Raw genomic sequence first — 19,775 nt, 5'->3', positions numbered from 1 at the left:
TCACAGAAGAATATTATGCAACCATAAAAAGGATGAATTCATTTCATTTGAGACATGGATGGACCTAGAGGGTATTATGTTAAATGAAATAAGTCAGACTGAAAAAGACAAATACCATATGATTTCACTCATATGTGGATCTAAAAAGAAATAAATAAACAGACAAAAAGCAGAACCAGACCTACAAATACAGAGAACAACAGATGGTTGCCAGAGGGGAAGGAGGTGGAGGATGGGTAAAAGGGGTGAAGCGGTGGGGGAGGTATAGTCTTCCAGTCATGGAATGAATAAGTCATGGGAACAGAAGGCACAGTATAGGGGTGCCTGGGTGGCTCAGAGGGTTAAAGCCTCTGCCTTCGGCTCGGGTCATGACCCCAGGGTCCTGGGATCGAGCCCTACACTGGGCTCTCTGCTCCACAGGGAGCCTGCTTCCTCCTCTCTCTCTCTCTGCCTGCCTCTCTGCCTACTTGTGATCTCTGTCAAATAAATAAATAAAATCTTTAAAAAAAGTATACGGAATATCATCAGTGATAGTGTAATGGTATTGCCTGGTGACAGATGGTAACTACACTTGTGATGAACATACCATAACATATAAACTTGTCAAACCACTATGTGTACATCTGAAATTAATACTATGTGTCAGTGATAGTCTAAATAAATAAATAAGCAAATACATAAATAAAACAATCTGATTCAAAAATTGACAAAGGACTTGAGTAGACATCTCTCTAAAAAAGATAAACCAATAGCCAACAAGCACATGAAAAAACACTCAACATCACTAGTCATTAGGGAAATACAAATAAAAACCAAAATGAGATACCACCTCACCTCCATTAGGATGGCTACTATCAGAAAAAGAGAAGACAAGCATTGATGTGCATGAAGAGAATCAGAATTACACTGTTGATGGGAATGTAAAATGGTAGCTTCAATGGAAAACAGTACAGTGGTTCCTCAAAAAATTTTAAAAATAGTATTACCATATGATCCAGCAATTCTACTTCTAGATGTATATCTGAAAGAATTGAAATCAGGGTTTCAAAGAGATATTTGCACACTTGTGTTCACAGGAGCTTTAGTCACAATAGCTAAAATGTGGAAGCAAACCAAGTTCCATCAACAGATGAATGTACGAGCAAAATGTGGTAAGGAAGGAAATTAAAAAATATGCTACAACATGGGTGAAACTTGAGGACATTATGCTAAGTGAAATAACTCGATCACAAAAAAATAAATACTATATGATTCCACTTATAGGAGGTAAACTTAGAACAGTCAAATTCATAGCAACAGAAGTAGAATGGTGGCTGCCAAGTGGGAAGGAAAATGGAGAATTATTGTCTAATAAGTATAGAGTTTCAGTTTTACAAGATGAAAGAATTATGGGGATTGATAGTGGTGATCGTTGGATAACATTATGAATGTATTTACTATCATTGAAATGTATACAAAAAATGGTTAAGGTGGCAAATTTCATGTTATATATATTGTACCACAGTAAAATTAATTTTGTGATAAAAAAAATGCATCCCTAGAAATTAACCAGGTTGTTTCAGGATGCCTGGCAGATGCAAGTGTCTTCAGTAATTACTTTCTTCATGGTAGTACATATTAATATTATTATTCTGATACTGTCCTATGTGTGTGTTGGGGGATAAAACAAAAAGGAGTAATTATGAAAAATTTTAATTCTATTATTTCTTGTGCCCATGAGAATCAGTTTTCTCAGTGTGGAAAAGAGGAGATACAGATCATTATTAAAGAAGAAGTTAAGTAGCTTTGCGCAGTGGCAGTATCGTAGCCAATGAGGTTTATCCGAGGCGTGATTATTGCTAATTGAAAGAAGAAGTTAAGTGAAAATCTTGTAGATCTGAACTTGAATGACCAGTATTCATATTTTCATATACATTTCTTTGAAGTCATAAATTTGAAGTAGCTCTGTCCACTGAAAAAGCATTGAAGCAAAGACAATGAGCATTTCAGGGTGTGATCTCGGAATACAACCTCCCCAAAAAACAGAACTCCTTAGAGAAACAGCTGATTCTTGATCTGGCACAAAAGTGGTATGATTTAGACCTGGAGTGTCTTGTCATTCCAGAGAGCAAGGAACTTGTCAAATGGGAGGACCTGATTTTAATCCCAACTTAAAAAGAACATCAATCAATCAAAGAATGAATAAATGTATAAATATTTTAAGAAAATGAAAGACTCAAGGAAATTTGAATGTTGACCTGGTATTTGACAAATCTAGAGAATTCGTGTTAAACTTTTTAAGTGTGGTAATGGAATTGTGGTTACCTTTAAAAAGAGATATGTTTTGAAATATCTGTGGGTAAAACAGTATAATGTCATTGTTCTCTTAAAAAAATCTGGTGGCAGGATTGGATAAGGGCATAGGTGCCATGAAGATGTTCTTAAGTCAATAAACGTGTTGGGTGATGGGTCTTGTAGGTTCATTTTAGTATACTCTTGTGCATGATGGAGATTTTCTGTAATAAAAAGTAAAGCAAAATAAAACAAAGTGCCACAGCCTGATCAAAACAGTGATTTCAAATGTAAGCTTCCATCAAAAATCAGAAGGCCTGACATCCAAATTGCAGGGACTGATTGCAATCAAGCTGCGTATTACAGAGGTGACTCTACACAGCACACTTCCAAATGACAGCAGCAATGTAGTTACAGAAGGACAATGAGGGACTTGCCCAGCAGATACTAAGAAGGCTGATCAGTATCAGGATACATTTTGGATAGATTGCAAGAGTTTAAGAAAAATTTAAAAGAGCCATAAAAACAATTAGGAAAATCAAAGGTGAATATTTAGTTACCCCATTTTAGGATTCTGAGATTTAGTTCTTACATGTAAGAGAAGAAGCCAAAAAGGACAAGATTGGGAATCTGACTCCAAAAAACCCCTAATGTCTATAAATTAAAACGTCATTATAGAAATATAAGAAGTCACAAATTAGACTTAATATTTGAAAACATAAGAAAAAGATGACAATCTCAACTTTAAAAAAAGAGACAAGGGGAGAAATACTTACAGCTATCAATCTATGAAAAAGCTATCAACCTCACAAATGACCAAATAAATGAATTTAAAACAATGAGATAACACTTTTTACCATCAAGCTGGAGAAGATCATTAAAATTATAAAAATAAGAATGTTGAGAACAGAGCAAACAGCCATATTTACATCTTGCAAAAGGAGAGTACCTAGCGCAGTATTTCTGAAAGGTTATTTGACAATATTTATCTTTAATGCCTCAAATTCTAGAAACTTATCCTAAGGAAATAACCACAGATACAGAGAGAATTTCAAGCATGTTCATGATTGTTTTAGAAGAGCAAGGAATTTGGAAATGATCTAAATGTCCAAAAAGAAGGGAATGATTCTTATAACAAAGATGACTTCATCACACAGACTCATAACTAATGGGGAAGGGCAAAAACTACAAAATTAAAAGTATCATGTAATCTCAATCATGTACAAGGAATACATACATATTTAGTGAGAAAGTAACTGTAAGAGAGTATGTCAAAATGATGAAGCTTAATCTAAAATTATTACCATTTTGTGGTCACCTTATGGGTGGTTAAAATCTTTTTTAATCTTTCTTTGTTTCCACATTTACTATAAATCCCCTATGAATTACAGAATCAGAAAAAAATAAATATGTTTTTACAATGAATGAAGAAAAAAAAATCTCCCTAAAAAAACCTGCTGCTTCCTCAAACATCTTCTTTCCAAGTTCAATAAATCTGTTGAGACTTACATGCTGGAAGCCAGGACACAAGTTTGCTGGAAGAAGACAATTTTTCTTTTTATCCTGGATAACAAGGTATACTTGAAAGGTTACTAAAATATGACTCTAGTGTCATAAATACTAATCCTGGTACTTGTTTTTCTGTTGGGTTTAACAATGCCCTCCATTTAAAAGAGTAGAATGGAAAGTAAAAACAATGATTTAATAAAACCCAGCTGTTCTCAGTCTCTTTCCAGGCATATCTTCAAGAATCTTCTCCAGGTGACTTTGTTCCCATGCAGATGATAAGGTTATTTTGCACAATAATCTAGGTTAGAACTGTGTTCCATCCATTAAAACTGTGTTCCCTTTGGAAAAGAGAGGTAAAAATACCTAATCAGGGCAACCCCCATACTTATCTTTTTCTGCTGTTGGTTGAAGTTGTCAATAATAACACCGATAAAAAGATTCAGAGTAAAGAATGAACCAAAGATGATAAAAGCCACGAAGAAAAGATAGTTTTCTGGTTTCTCCTCAAACCCTGGCTGTAGATCTTCCTGTTAGGGATTTTTTAAACAAGAAAAGAAAACAATTACTGGAGAAAAGTATAAGCCATCTTAACTGCCTTATCTGGAAGACCAAAGTGTTTCTCAGCAGTAGCATTAACTACTCAGGGTCCTGAACAGCCATGGCTCCTTCAGGGAAACTCTCTTCCAGTTTCCCCTAGAGGAGCTTGACTGGTACCATGCAATAGGGAGGACATGTGACAAGAGGGTTAAACTTTTTCTTCTATGCAATGGAGAATCATAAAAGGGTTGTAAGAGAGGGGAAGGGCGTGAATGCATGTCTCCTTTGAGAGACTGTCTAGGATGTCTATATGGACACATAACTGGAGGGAGCCAGACTGGAGACGAGGCCACTGGAGGAGGGGTACAGTCCCATCAGGCACGGATGACTGACTACCAACTCCTGATGAATGATAACGTCCTTCATATTAGAGCCCACTGTTGTATTTGGTCTATGCTTGTGTCCTGTCACTCTTTAATTCTTAGGGCCTAGTATACTTTGTGACATGCAGATTCTCAATACACATTGAATGAATGTTTGGGTGGATGGATGGATGGATGGATGGATGAGTGAATGAATAGTCAAACTGTATAACAGACACAAAAATGGACTACAACCAAGTTCCCCCAACTCAAAGTATGACCAAAAGCATCCAAAATTCTTTTCATCCAAGTTCTTCACATTATCATTGGCTTTTTGCAGGTGGGGCATAGGGGACAGGACAATTTCTCTTTTCTTTCTCCAGATCACATTCAAAGATAAAGCTATGAGTGTTGATGACTCTGTCACCTGTTGAATATTTTTATGATATTTGTTATTCAACACCCACCATATGGACTAATGCAATGAAAGTAATATTTGAAAATATTTTTGTCTTTTGCCTTGAAGAGTACATGACCTTAGTCCCAGTTGGCTTGAGATGTCCATTTGTTTGCATTAGGGGAGGCATTAGTACAGAAACAATACAATGGAAAGAATCACTATCAGCATCTGACATTTAAAACAAGATTATATAGCAGGCTAACAGTCCTGCAAAGAGAGGTTCAGATAGTAAGAGGAAAGGACAAAAGATCACCCCTCTTGTACCTAGGGAGTTGTCAGGAAAAAAAAGAGAGAGAGAGAGAACATCAGAGCCACGAGATGTGTATCTTGATTCACTTTCTTTGGGTTTGGAGAATGGACTTGGGACCCAGTAAAATGAAGGGAACATGGGGGTACAAAGAGGATATTCTTGCTCAAATTCTGGATTTTTCTAAAAGGAAGCTGCACTGGGAAGGCCTGGGAAATACTGCACAGGCAGGATGACTTAAGACGCTAAAGACAGAGAGAGCCTCTCAAATTTTTCAGTTTTCATGAGGCTTGTACATGGAGTCAATAGCCATAGGCCTGCCATGATAGGCTTTTGGCAAGAGATGGGAGTAGACTGCTGGCCAGGGGACTATGTAGAGGACATGGTAGCAAGTCAGTGCTTGAGGCCAGGAGGAATTGAGTGGGGAGAAAGGCCCATGGTTTCACCAATATTTGAGACCAGCAAGAATCTCTGTGACTACACAGACAAGGGAAACATCATGCTAGAAGTCAGTACATACACACCAGCTATAATGTTCCAGGACCAGCAACAGGAGGGGCATCCCTCCACACACCTCCAACCACCTACCATTCATTCAGGGAACATGTAAGCCACACACTTCTTCCTGAATACATCTGCATAAGATTTCCTCCCCATCCTCACCTCAAGGCACATTGATGCCTAAGTTAAACTAAGGTGAAGGTCATATATTCAAAAGACAACAACAGAAAAAACACATAAATATTTAAAATACTGTCTTTGTTATAAAATGTCTCTACTACTACTATTATAACATTTCTTGGCATGCATGGGTGGCTCAGTCAGTTAAGCATCTGATTCTTGATCTCAGCTCAGGTCTTAATCTCAGGGTCATTATTTCAAGCCCTATGTTGGGCTGCACACTGGGCATGGAGCTTATATTAAAAAAAATAACCCACTTCTCATACCACCTCCACTGCCACTATAAGCTCACATATCTACTATGTGCCAGGCATCAACTCTGCAGACTCTCAAACAGAACAGCATCATGCGTGTGATTACAGGAAAAAAATAAACAATGCTGATTCCATTCTTCATTCAACCATTTGCTTACTCCATGGTTTTGGGCAACACTCTTCCTTTCCAATTCTCAATTTCCCAACTGGGACACAGAAATGGACCAGATGGTTGAGTACTCTTCCAACTTTCAGAATCCATGATTACTTCTTACTTAACTAGAATTTTATTGTTGGCAACCACCAAAAACCCATTTAGTGTCTCAGCCTGGAGCCATTGGAAGGTATCTCTTATCACACCCAGTCTAGAAGTAAGGTTTTCACATGGTTCAGGACTAGTAATGTTTGAAATTTGATTTCTGCCTGATACCCATTTGGAAAAGAAGTAAGAGAGGAAAATCAAGGCATTCTGTGATTCTGTTGTTTTTGGCTGCATCTCCTCCATATGAGGTTACTCCTTGGTCACTATGGAGAAACAGGACTGGACTTTGGAGCAAGATAGGATGTAATACTCATGGAAGGATGAATAGGAACCTCTTTTATCCCTGTTTCATAGTCACTGTCCCAAGGAAAACAAAGCAAAGAACATTGGCTGGTGGAACTATGATATGGGAAGTTCTATACTGTCTATGCAGTCATGATATCCCTGATTTGACCATAGCACTCTAGAACATGGTAGAACAAAATCTCACCCCTCTGGAATCAACAGCTGCATACATAATATCCATCCAGCCCTTAAATGTTGCCTGTAACAAAAGCAAATAAACATGAACATAATTACAGACTTGCTATCAACAGACAAGTGCCCTATAATAGCAAGCAAGGCCCAGGACCGAATGTCCAGGACAGAATGTCCAGATAAAAGAACTGTAGAAGGGAATTAAAAAACAGGTGTCTTGGGGTTTTTTTTCTTCTTCCTTTGCACAAGATGAAAAGCTTTTCTTAAAAGCAAACTTCTGCCTTAAAAATTTCTAAAGAGGCTGTGTAACAACTGCCAGAAAGAGCATAGCTGAGGCTCTTCTGATACCACATGCTTGCACTGTCTGTCTAAGACCCAGGAACTGTGGTTTGACCAGGGGATTGACTTCCAAAAGAGAACTACTGCTAATGGTATGGCTTTCCATCTGAGGCTCCAGTTCTCTCTGGCTGGAGCTCTGGATGGTGTTACCATATAGGACAGGGTAAGATGGAAAGGGGCATTGTTTGGAGGTTGAGGTTGCTTGGAGATAAAGCTGGAGATGCTTAATGGGGAACAATTCCAAAGGGCACTGGCTTCCACATGGGGGACTGGGATTTGATTCTACTATCTCAATGGAGTCACTGTGTTTTTATTAAACTGAGAAATGATTTATGCTTCTTTTAAGGTTTCTGTCCTCACAGTGAAAAACATACAAACAGCACTTACCACTTGTAGCAGGGCAAGGTAAGCCATTCCCACATTGTCAAAGTTGACTGGAAGGGTGACCCAAGATAAATTTCCATTTTCACACTGAGTTTTGCTTTCAATAGTGCTGTAATTTATAACTGAGTTTATATCTGTTCTATTAACGCATCTTCCAAAACTTCCAGAAAAGAAGTTTACTCCCAGGATACAAAATATCAGCCAGAAAATGAGGCAGACAAGCAAAACATTCAGAATGGCGGGTATGGCACCTATGAGAGCGTTGACTACCACCTTAAAAAAACAAAACAGAAGAAATACATAACACATGCATGGGATTCATCAAGCTCTGGATCTCAGGGTGGGCCTGACATGTGGGGACTGGATCTCTTGGAGCTCTGTCTTTACTTTGTACCTTCAACCCACCCCAACCCTGCTTCCTATGATAAGCCTTGCTCTTAGCTCCTTACATAATGGGTCCTTTCTGTTGTCACCAAGGATCACTTGAGAAGTGTACTTTGATGACAGTATTACCGATATGGGACACCTGCTCTAGGATTGAAAGGAAACCAGAGCCCATCTTGGCTACCACAGAATGGATGTTACATCTTAAATTTTTCTCCACCTCTCAAATTCTAAGCAGTGGACTGGATGGGAAGGAGCCCAGGAAATGCTTGGCAATTTAAGGGAAGCCCAGCCCAAGAAGAGCAGTTGGTTTTCCACCTCTCCCTGACAGCTGACCTTCCTCCCATCTGCCTGAAGAAGGTACCTTCATTCCTTCGAACTGGGACAATGCTCGCAGGGGCCTCAGGGCTCTTAGGGTCCGGAAGGACTTCAAGCTCGTTAAGTCACTGAGACTGGTCACAGAGACCTGGTGGGAAGAGAAGCCACAGGTAGTATACCTGACTTGGTTTCCAGGGAAGGCAGTGGGGGACTGGCAGCCCTCATTCTGAGAGCCAGACACACGGTGCCTTCAGTGGATTATCCAGAAACAGAAAGCAGCAAGCCCCTGCAGGAAGTGGGAAGGCAACAGAAGACGCTATTTTTCTCCTTGTTTGTCAAACCTATAGCCCATACAAGTAAGAACAATGCATTTACTTTATTTGTTTAATGAAAGACAAATAAAAGCTGAGAAACTGTTGTGAGTTAAAGGAAACCAAAGGGACATGAAAATGATATGTCACTTGGAGTCCTGAATTGGATCCTGGATTGGGGGGAGGAGAGGGGAGGCCACTGTGGATGGATGGAAAGGATTAACCATAAAGGACCTTGTTGAAACAACTGATGAAATTTGGAAATGGAGATGGGTTTTGCTATTGAGTCATGTTAAATATCCTAACTTTGATAATTGAGCTGTGACTGTGTAAGACAATATCCTTTTTCTTAGGAAATACACACTGGAATGTTTAGGGGTGAAGGGGCATGGTGACTGCAACCTAATCTCAAGCAATTTAGAATGAAAAATGGAGAGAAAAATACAAGCAGATGGGGCAAAATGTTAATAACTAATGAAATGAACCTGGAGAAAGAGTATATAGGTTATTTCTTGCAACTTTTCTGTAAGTTTGAAATGATATAATAAAAAGTTACAACAAAATAATAAACTATTTGCTAATAGTTCCCCTCACTCAGATGCCCCCTTTTGGAGGAATTAAATTTTCTCTCCCAGCATATTTCTTCCCAATGGGTCAGGACTAAGGACTGGAAAGCTCTACAAATACACTAAACTGAAACTTAAACATAACGAGCTTAAGTTGAAGACCACTATTTGCAGATTCTAGTCATTCTTACTGATTATGCAGAGCCTGCAGAGGTTCAATTTGAAAGAAGGGTTGTTCAGCAGGACAGGAAGTGAATTATCATATGACTGCCTATGCTGATATCAGAGTTCACTATTATCTAAAATCATACCCTTGCCAATCTCATCATAGTGGCAAAATACTAGCAAATTGAGAGAAATTAGGTGAGTTAATATGGCAGAATAATAAAATTTTTAAATGTATAATTAATTTTTGAAAAAAATCACCATCAATTCAAAATGATTTTATTAAGGTTTTCCAGGGGTGCCTGGGTGGCTCAGTTAAGCAGCTGTCTTTGGCTCAAGTCATGATCTCAGGGTCCTGGGACCGAGCCCCACATCGGGCTCTCTGCTCAGCGGGGAGCCTGCTTCTTCCTCTCCCTCTTCCTGCCTCTCTGCCTGCTTGTGCTCTCTCTCTGTCAAATAAATAAATAAGTAAATAAATAAATGAATAAATGATTTTTTTACAAAGGTTTTCTAAAATAGGCTTTTTGTTTGTAATAGCATTATCTGTTGGGAGTTATTTCAGCAGCTTTTCCACAAATATCTCCTTCTATCTAGTTCCTAGCCAGAGGGAAAATGATGGCGCAGTTTAGCAGTTCTTCTGGCTTTACCAAATAACTCTTATCACAGGTGGGAAAGGAGGTCCCTAGAGGGACACTGTATACCTTTTCGCCTGATAAGGTTATCCTCAGTCTCTATTCCATCAAATTGGGAAATGCTGATGAGACATGCAGACATAAAAGTACCCACATTTTTTTCCACTTTATAGTACTCCTAAGGTGGGAAGTCTGCTGGTTTTATCTTTTTTCTATCTAAGCTGCATTTATTACTCTGTACTATTTTGACATTCACCATTTTGATATATTCTTGTGGTTTGTTCCTTTTAACTTTAAAAATATTACAGCATAGAAATATTCATATTTTATGGATCCATTCCCCCTTGGTGAGTATCTAGGTTATTTCCAATTTTTTACTATTATGAACAACAGACTGGACAGATGTGTGCACTTTCCCTGCATATATACACAAGAATTTTCCATAGATGTATAACTATAAGTGGTATTTCTGGATAATAAATTGGGCTCATTTGTAATTTTACTTAATGTGCAAAATTTTCCCTAAAATAACCGTTACCAAAGTTGTTAGCAGTGATTAGAGATTCCATTTTCTTATGTCCTTCTCAATATTAGAAATTATCTAACTTTAAAATTTTTGTCAGTCTGATGAATAACACAAAGCCTCTTATTTTAATATGCACTTCTATGCTAACTGGTGATAAATCTAGTTTGTATTTCTCCATATATTTATTAGTAACTTGTGTTTCTTTGCCTGTTTGCATCCTTTTTCCCATTCTTTTTTCTTAAGATTTTATTTATTTATTTGAAAGAGAGAGAATGAGGGAGATAGCATGAGATGGGGGAGGGTCAGAGGGCGAAGCAGACTCCCCGCTGAACAGGGAGCTGGATGAGAGACTCGATCCTGGGACTCCAGGATCATGACCTGAGCCGAAGGCCATCATTTAATCAACTGAGCCACCCAGGCACCCCATCTTTCTCCCATTCTTACACTAAGTTGTCTTTTTCTTATTGATCTGTAAAGAGTTTTTATAGACTATAGATAATCATTTTCTGTTATGCATGTGGCAAGTACTGTCTCCAAATTCTAGCCTGTCTTTATAATTATAATGCTATTGAATAAAAAAAACCGAAGGTTTTACAATTTGAAATAGTTGAATTTAGATACATATTTTTTGTGGCTGTGTTTCTATTTTTCTACTTCAAAACTATAAAGATCATTTTATATAATGTTGATTAACAAGCAACATAAAAGGATTATTCACAGGATGCCTGGGTGGCTCAGTCTGTTGAGCATCTGACTCTTGACTCTGGCTCAGGTCCTTATCTCAGGGTTGTAAGATTAAGACCCATGGCAGGCTCTGTGCTGAATGTGGAGTCTGCTTAGGATTCTCTTTCTCCCTTTGTCCCTCCCTGGCCCCTCCACTCACATACTTTCTCTAAGATTTTTTTTTTAATTTTTAAAAATCTGCACAATAATGTTCTGAATTAAGTAGCATGATATATCACTTACTGTGTTACAAAGAAAGCTAAAGCTCAGAGGATTAGCAATTTGTTTCAGGTGGAACTGGGATTCACACCTTGGTCTATATGATACTAATGTTAATAATAGTAACAGCGGACCATACTTATCAAGTGCTTTCTCTGGGATTTATAAAAATAAATAATTACAAGATTGTTTCTTTTCTTGTTCTACTCATTTTTGTTCCATTCAGTTTATTACCAAGATTATATTTGTCTCATCAAATAAAGTGTGCAAGTTTCCTCTTTTTTTATTCTTTGTAACAATTTAAATAAGGTTGGAATTAGCTGTTTATCTTAGTTCAGGAGGCTATAACAGAATATCAAAGCTTGGGTTGCTTATAAATAACAGAAATTAATTTCTCACAGTCTAGAGGCTGGGTATTCCAAGATCAAGGTGCCAGCAGATTTAGTGTCTGGTGAAAGATCAAATCCTGACTCATAGATAATTTTCTTCTCCCTGTGTCCTCACATGGCAGAAGGGCTGAGGAAGCTCTGTGGGGTCTCTTTTATAACATCACTAGCCCCATTCATGAGGGCTCTGCCCTCATAACCTAATCATCTCCCAAAGGTACCACCTCCAAATACAAACACATTGGTGGTTAGGTTTCAACATATGAATTTTAAGGGGATGCAAACATTCAGTATATAGCACTATTTCTTGAAAGTTTGGTAAAATTTGCCTACAAAACCATCTGGGGCTGGAGTCCTTTTTTGACAGTGTGGTGTTGAACTACTGTTTTGATATTTTAAATGGCTATTGTTAGATTCATGTTTTCCATTTGTATCTGGTCTAATTTGGGCACTTTGTAGCCTATACTTTCATTTTTATTAAGGTGAAGACTTATCAAAAGGAGGAAGTATTTTGCCTAAGGTACACAGAAAGAGAGCAGACAAGATAATTTTAGGATCAGTTTCCTGAGTTTAGGTTAGTAGACCACAGTTTCTTAGAATGTAGATACCAATCATCTGTCCACTATCTTATGGGTTCTTCACTATACTATAAGATAACCCTGGAAACTGATAGGGTTTATAGACATGTGGTTATTTTTATTCTTTTTTATTATTTCTGTTGGAGCTCCCATAGCACTGATGCCTTTCTAAAATGCCCGAACCACCTGCCTACTTATGTCCACCAACAACATTAACAACATTAGGGTTCTCTAGTTGCTATGTTGACCACATGGCTTATGCTTATGCATCTGTCATGTCTACTTCTTTAAATAGCAGGGACAAAGTCTAACTAATTAGCACATGGTAGAAAGAATACAGAGGTTAAAATCAAGGGCTTCAGAGAGAGGCTTACTGGGTCTGAGTTTCATCTCCACTACTTCTAGCTGGCCAATTTTTGACACGTTTCTTAACCTCTCTGTTACTTAGTTTCTTCCTGTGTATATGAGAAAAAGTAGTAGCACCTACCGCATGGAGTGGTTGTGATAACAAAGAAAGAATGCTTATGAAGCATACAGCAGAATACCTGGCATAGAGAAAGAACTGAATAAATGTGGTGTACTGTGATCAGCCTTAACATCACACAGACCAAGGTATGAATTCCAGTTTCGTCTGAAACAAGTTGCTGACCATCTGAGCTTCAAGTTTCCTTATCTGTAATGTGGTAAGTAATGTACAACTCTGGTGAGAACATCGTTGTGCAGATTAAATGAAAGAATGTATGTGAATAATCCTCTTATGTTGCTTGACAATTAAGATGGAGGCCAGCCTAGTCTGCTGGCCGCTGACCTGCTTTGAGAAGTCTCGAGAGAAAATAGAAAGTTGGAAGGAGAAGATTGGGACATTCAGAATTATTCTAGGTATACATCAGACATAAGCAGTGTTTATGGAGAGAAGTGGATGAGTGTCATCACAGAAAGTATTGGGGTAGTGGGAATATGAAGTGCAGTGTGAGGAATGAGACTTAGGACGAGCAGGACGGCTGACAGATAAATGACAACTACTTACAAGTACGGTGAAGAAAAAGTATTTTGGAGAGGCACCCAAACAAGGCACACAGGAAAAGCATATTCCCCTCCCTGTCCCCAACCCCTGCCTGCGTGGAAAACAGAGATGGTAAACTTACAATCACAATGACGAAATCAAGCCAGCACCAGACACTGGTGAAATACTTCCTAAATCCAAAGGCCACCCATTTTAGACCCATCTCCAGGATAAAAATGTATGTGAAAATATGGTCAGTACAATTAAGTATTTCTTTGATATTGGGTCTTTTCTCAAGGTCAACATCTTCAAATACCTGAAATGATAAAGCATAGCCATAGGCCAGGTTGAATATTTGCTTAGAACTACTGGCTGACCTTACTTTTTAAAATTTTCTTCCTTATCTGAATAAACTAGCGTCTCTTTTGGTGACAAGGTTTGCTCAAAAGGTATTAAGAAGGAAATTTCCCAGTGGAATAAATTCCTTGAGTAAGTAAAACTGGAAGAAGGAAAATCCTATTTCTAGACTTCTATTGCCACAATATCTCCCTAGGCTCTCATCACTGATCCCTGGAATATGAAAATATCTTCCTAACAGATCACCACATAATTTCCTGGTCTTCCTGACCCTTTCAACTCTTGCTAACAATATCATGCCATCTTTTCCAGAACCACCCAGTGGCATATTCCATCTCTATCATCCTCCTAGTTACCTTAGTGGCTCTATTCAGTGGCTCTCCATTGCTCATAACACCTTAGTTCCAAACACCTTAGTCTACAGTTAGATTTTACCAACCCTGAGGCCAAAAATCTACAACAAACAGCCTTACAACTTACTCCAGTGCTCCCTAAGTATGAGCCCATTTTTGGGGTACCTAGACACACAAAATTTGGGGATGCTCTGGGCTAGGGCTAAATTAGTTTGAATATTAAACATTTGTTGAGTGTAATCATGAAAGTGAGACATTCTAGCTTCTGGAGAGACCCTTTTTCATGTTACATCCAAACATCTACCTCACCTTAAGTGTGTATGTGATTCTAGGCGTCTATATAACTAGGGTAGAAGCTGTCCTTTTGGCCTCTACAGAGATACTGAGAATGGGGAAAAAAAAAGAAGAAGAAGAAGAAGAAGAAGATAAGGGTCCTTGGTACTGAACCTGTCAAGACATTTGGGCAAAAACTGAAGGCAAGAACGAAATTGGTCCTACTGTTGGATATTTAGGTAATCTCATAGCCCCATGGCCCTGGAGGAAAAAAATGCAAAAGAATAAAACAGTCTGACTTCCAGCTCCTAAGTGAACTTTTGATTGGAGAAGGCTCTCTACCTCTTCCTGTCCCCTGCCGGCTCCTCATCACTGTTAAAGTTTCATTTCAGTTAATATTTTCTTTGGAAACTTTCCTTCTTCCACCAAGACAATTAGGTGCCTGCTTTGCATGGCCCCATGTCATCCACTGCTTTTCTGAGTGTATCACTATGGCCCTTGTCCATAATTGTTTGGACCCCATCTGTCATCCCTACTAGACTCCACGCTCCTGGAAGTCAGGGACTTGTCTGTGTGCCTGCTTGAAGAGAGACAAATCTGGATGGTATTAGAATCTCATTTCCCTTCTTATTTTGGAAGCTGAGCAACAACCTGGCTCAGCAGATCTCACTTCGTTCAATTGAAGAGTAGGTCAATATCAGTCACTAAACTTTGGAGGCTCCCACATTATAATGAGACTATTTCCTTGTCCAGAAAGTTCCCATTTTTACTCAGTTGCTCAGATTTTGCTTCCCAAACTCTAATGAGTCCCAAAGCACTTATGTTCTGATTCAGCAGGTCTGGGGTGGGCCCAAGACTGCATTTCTAGCAAGCTTGCAAGTGATATTGAGACTGCTGATCAATATACCACATACAGTGGCAAGGGATTAGATGTTTCTTGTTTCCATTTGTCTACAACTATGTAAAGTGAAATAGGACCTGAGTCCTTCTCCTAGAACCCTCTGCATTGTGTGCTCTGTCTTCCTCTGCCCAACCTACACTTTGCCTCATCAGATCGCAGATGACAACTTAGGAGGATGGTACCATGTGCCCCTGACCTTCTGACAACACTATTTTTCCCCACTGACTAGCACAGGGCTTGATCATTTGTGGAATAAATGAAAGAACGCTATTACTTGAATAAGAGTAAACATCCAGTGAAAATGCAAGTACCTGAAGGCTACATGGAATCCTAGACCAAGGATTAGCAACAAAAATTAATTAAGAGAGTTCTCTGGCATGGTTTAGAGATTTACTTTTTTTATTTTTTTATTTTTTGCGTGAGAAGTAATTTACCTGCAGTAAGTAGATAAATGAAGATGTGTGCTGATCATAGGATCTAGCGGCTCACGGTATGTGCTCCTCTCCGTTCACCCAGAGATCACACGAGTGTAAAGCACGAACCAGGAAGGCAACGGTAAAGAAGCAAGACATTTCCTTGTCCCTTCTAATTGTTAGTGACTTACTGTGAAATGCCCTGTGATTCTAAATCAGTAAGGGAGAATCTAAGACACCACTTACTTACACAACAAATAGAGAGTTTAGTTCTACATTATGGCCATTTTAAGGGAAAATACAAGATAGAAGGGGAGAGAGGGAAAAAGAGAGAAACATGTAGGTGATAAGAAAGAAGATGCTATCACTCAAGTAAGGGAGGCAAGAAGGACCAAAAAGTGAGGAGAGAGAGTAGGAAGGAGTTTATGACTATATGCTATGGAGGCATGGATTTAGAGTTATTTCCAAAACTCACTGGGACCACTATACCTTGATCTGGAAGGATTTGCTATGTAAATAAAGCAGTATATGTTTGTCTCTCCTCTCAAGGGACCATGACTGATGGAAAATACCAAGACAGAATATTAAATCAAAATCTGGTCCCTGTAGCCTTCTCCTCCTAATGTTCTACCTTTAGGAAAGTAGCATTATAGTTTTCCAGAAAAGACAGGTAGGAATATTGCTATCTAGAGAAAGAGACATATAGGATACAGTGAAAATCTCTAGAAATTCTCCAAGAATGAGGGATAGGCATAAGGTTCAGGGAGAGACTCCAGTAGCCACTTTAAAGTGTTGATTTGAATCATGTTTCCCCATAAGTAAAGTGTCTTTGGCTTGGGACTTCCTAGTTGGAGCAGGACTCCAGAAGTTGTGCAAAATCCTGCCCTTAAGGGAAACCAGCAGCAAAGATCCCCCTTCTGCCTGGTCTCCCCATATTCACAGCCCCATATCAGAATGTAAGCTAGACACCCAATGCCCAATGTCCTCACAAGACTGTGTTAATTTACCAGTGCCCCACTGCTCAGCAGAATCACAAAGATAATAAAGCTCTCAAACCAGCTGTGTTTCACTATTTGGTAGCAAGTTTTCCTCAGGTTCCACCAAATGACCCAGGGGGACTTTCTCTTGTCCATGGCACAGCATGGAAAGCAGTGACCCAGGCCTGCAAGGAATGAACAGTAGCATTATTCTTAGTGTCTGTAATGAGCTGAATTAATAACCCTAACTCTTCACCCTTCCCTTTATGCATGTCCCTTACTTCTGCAATTCTTCCCACTGAAGAGGTGGAGTCATTTTCCAACCCCTTGAATCTGGGCTCAGCCATGTGGCTTGATTTTGGCCAATAGAACAGAGTGGGAATCACACACACCAGTTCTGAGCTTTGGCCTTGAGAGGCCTTGCATGTTTCTACTTGCTCTCTGGCACCATCTCCATAAAGAAAGGAATATTTGGGCCAGCCACTGGTTTCAGAAGAAGGAGAAAGGGCATGTGGTACAGAGACAAGGGGCCCAGTTAAGCCCAGGCCAGGCCAACTCCCAATCATTACCACTCATATGAATAAAGCCCTCCAAAATCAGCAGAAATAATGAGGCTAGATGAGTGGAGTATTGTATATGCATGTTCATTATTGTGTGCCACTGAGGCTTCCTGGCTGTTTTTCATGCAGCAATTTCTTTTGGCAAAGTGTCCTAAGGACTGAGGGGAATGAAGTAAAGATGGGCACAGGCTCCGTGAACCACCCAAACCACACAATCTGATCAATTGTCAAGGTGTTTACACATAGCTAAGCATTTAACCTCAACACACACCAGCCTTCAGCTGAATTACATCACCCCCTCCCCTCATCACCATCCTCCAAGTTCCATGGAGGTTAATTTCACGGTGATTACAACATTACACTCCTTTCCTCATCATCTTCCTAAGCTACTGTGAGGTGTCCTCAGTCAGCCTCTGCCCTCCTCCATTATTCAGAATATCAATAGGTTAATCTCCCTAAAAGGCTTTTTTTTCAGTCTTTTATGCCATTCCTCCTTCTTCTAGAAACCAGCCTTTCTTTTTTTTTTAATTTTTTTTAAATTTATTTTCAGCGTAACAGTATTCATTGTTTTTGCACCACACCCAGTGCTCCATGCAATCCGTGCCCTCTCCAATACCCACCACCTGGTTCCCCCAACCTCCCATCCCCCCACCCCTTCAAAACCCTCAGATTGTTTTTCAGAGTCCATAGTCTCTCATGGCTCACCTCCCCTTCCAATTTCCCTCAACTCCCTTCTCCTCTCTAACTCCCCTTGTCCTCCATGCTATTTGTTATGCTCCACAAATAAGTGAAACCATATGATAATTGACTCTCTTTGCTTGACTTATTTCACTCAGCATAATCTCTTCCAGTACCGTCCATGTTGCTACAAAAGTTGGGTATTCATCCTTTCTGATGGAGGCATAATACTCCATCGTTTATATGGACCACATCTTCTTTATCCATTTGTCCGTTGAAGGGCATCTTGGTTCTTTCCACAGTTTGGTGACCGTGGCCATTGCTGCTATAAACATTGGGGTACAGATGGCCCTTCTTTTCACTACATCTGTATCTTTGGGGTAAATTCCCAGTAGTGCAATTACAGGGTTATAGGGAAGCTCTATTTTTAATTTCTTGAGGAATCTCCACACTGTTCTCCAAAGTGGCTGCACCAACTTGCATTCCCACCAACAGTGTAAGAGGGTTCCCCTTTCTCCACATCCCCTCCAACACATGTTGTTTCCTGTCTTGCTAATTTTGGCCATTCTAAGTGGTGTAAGGTGGTATCTCAATGTGGTTTTAATTTGAATCTCCCTGATGGCTAGTGATGATGAACATTTTTTCATGTGTCTGATAGCCATTTGTATGTCTTCATTGGAGAAGTGTCTGTTCATATCTTCTGCCCATTTTTTTATATGATTGTCTGTTTTGTGTGTGTTGAGTTTGAGGAGTTCTTTATAGATCCTGGATATCAACCTTTTGTCTGTACTGTCATTTGCAAATATCTTCTCCCATTCCATGGGTTGTCTCTTTGTTTTCTTGACTGTTTCCTTTGCTGTGCAGAAGCTTTTGATTTTGATGAAGTCCCAAAAGTTCATTTTCGCTTTTGTTTCCTTTGCCTTTGGAGACATATCTTGAAAGAAGTTGCTGTGGCTGATACCAAAAAGGTTACTGCCTATATTCTCCTCTAGGATTCTGATGGATTCCTGTCTCACATTGAGGTCTTTTATCCATTTTGAGTTTATTTTTGTGTACAGTGTAAGAGAATGGTCAAGTTTCATTCTTTTACATATAGCTGTCCAGTTTTCCCAGCACCATTTATTGAAGAGACTGTCTTTTTTCCACTGTATATTTTTTCCTGTTTTGTCAAAGATTATTTGACCATAGAGTTGAGGGTCCATATCTGGGCTCTCTACTCTGTTTCTTCTCCAACTTCACTGTTGACATCCTGTATACACCTCAAGCAACAGTCCAAATATAAGTCAGAATAACTAACAGTAATCTATATCTAGGCTAACCTCTGACCCCATGGGCAGTTTGGGGGCTGTCACACACCCTGGAATTAGTTTGAAGCTCATTCTTGGTGTCCGTTCTGAGACCAGTCTAGTGTTAAACTTATGAAAAAATTTTTAATTTTAGATTCATTCATTCATTTAAGTCTCTACCTATCTATCTATCTACATTTGTTGAGCCCATAATCTGGGCAATAGGAAAGTTTCCTAGAGCTTCTACCCTCATTGTTAGGCTGTGTTAGTTGAGCTGACCTAAATCAAGAATTTCCTGAAATCTCCTTTGCTTGGATCTGATAATGGCCCCCAAAATCTATGGATGCCCTCTCTTCACTTCTGTTTCCAGTAGAAGTAGAAAT

At 39.2% G+C, this 19,775-nt stretch overlaps 1 protein-coding gene and 1 pseudogene across 2 annotated transcripts in view; one reads left to right on the top strand and one right to left on the bottom strand.

Annotated features, from left to right (window-relative positions):
* SCN11A (sodium voltage-gated channel alpha subunit 11) overlaps positions 1-19,775 on the bottom strand; it is a 149,761-nt gene that overhangs the window by 13,464 nt on the left and 116,522 nt on the right. For both annotated transcript variants that reach the window (XM_047740267.1, XM_047740276.1), the window contains 6 exons: positions 16,899-17,053; positions 13,737-13,910; positions 8,532-8,633; positions 7,787-8,056; positions 7,074-7,127; positions 4,170-4,307 (listed from right to left, as the gene is read on the bottom strand). In XM_047740267.1, coding sequence (XP_047596223.1) covers positions 4,170-4,307; positions 7,074-7,127; positions 7,787-8,056; positions 8,532-8,633; positions 13,737-13,910; positions 16,899-17,053 — 893 coding nt within the window. The remainder of the gene's footprint in view (positions 1-4,169; positions 4,308-7,073; positions 7,128-7,786; positions 8,057-8,531; positions 8,634-13,736; positions 13,911-16,898; positions 17,054-19,775) is intronic.
* LOC125089415 (uncharacterized) lies at positions 1,782-1,937 on the top strand (annotated as a pseudogene).

This window comes from Lutra lutra, chromosome 1 (genome assembly GCF_902655055.1).
Source record: "Lutra lutra chromosome 1, mLutLut1.2, whole genome shotgun sequence".
In the NCBI taxonomy this organism is placed as follows: domain Eukaryota; kingdom Metazoa; phylum Chordata; class Mammalia; order Carnivora; family Mustelidae; genus Lutra; species Lutra lutra.
The sequence above is the reverse complement of the archived record's forward strand: the minus strand, read 5'-3'. Positions and strand labels throughout refer to the sequence as shown.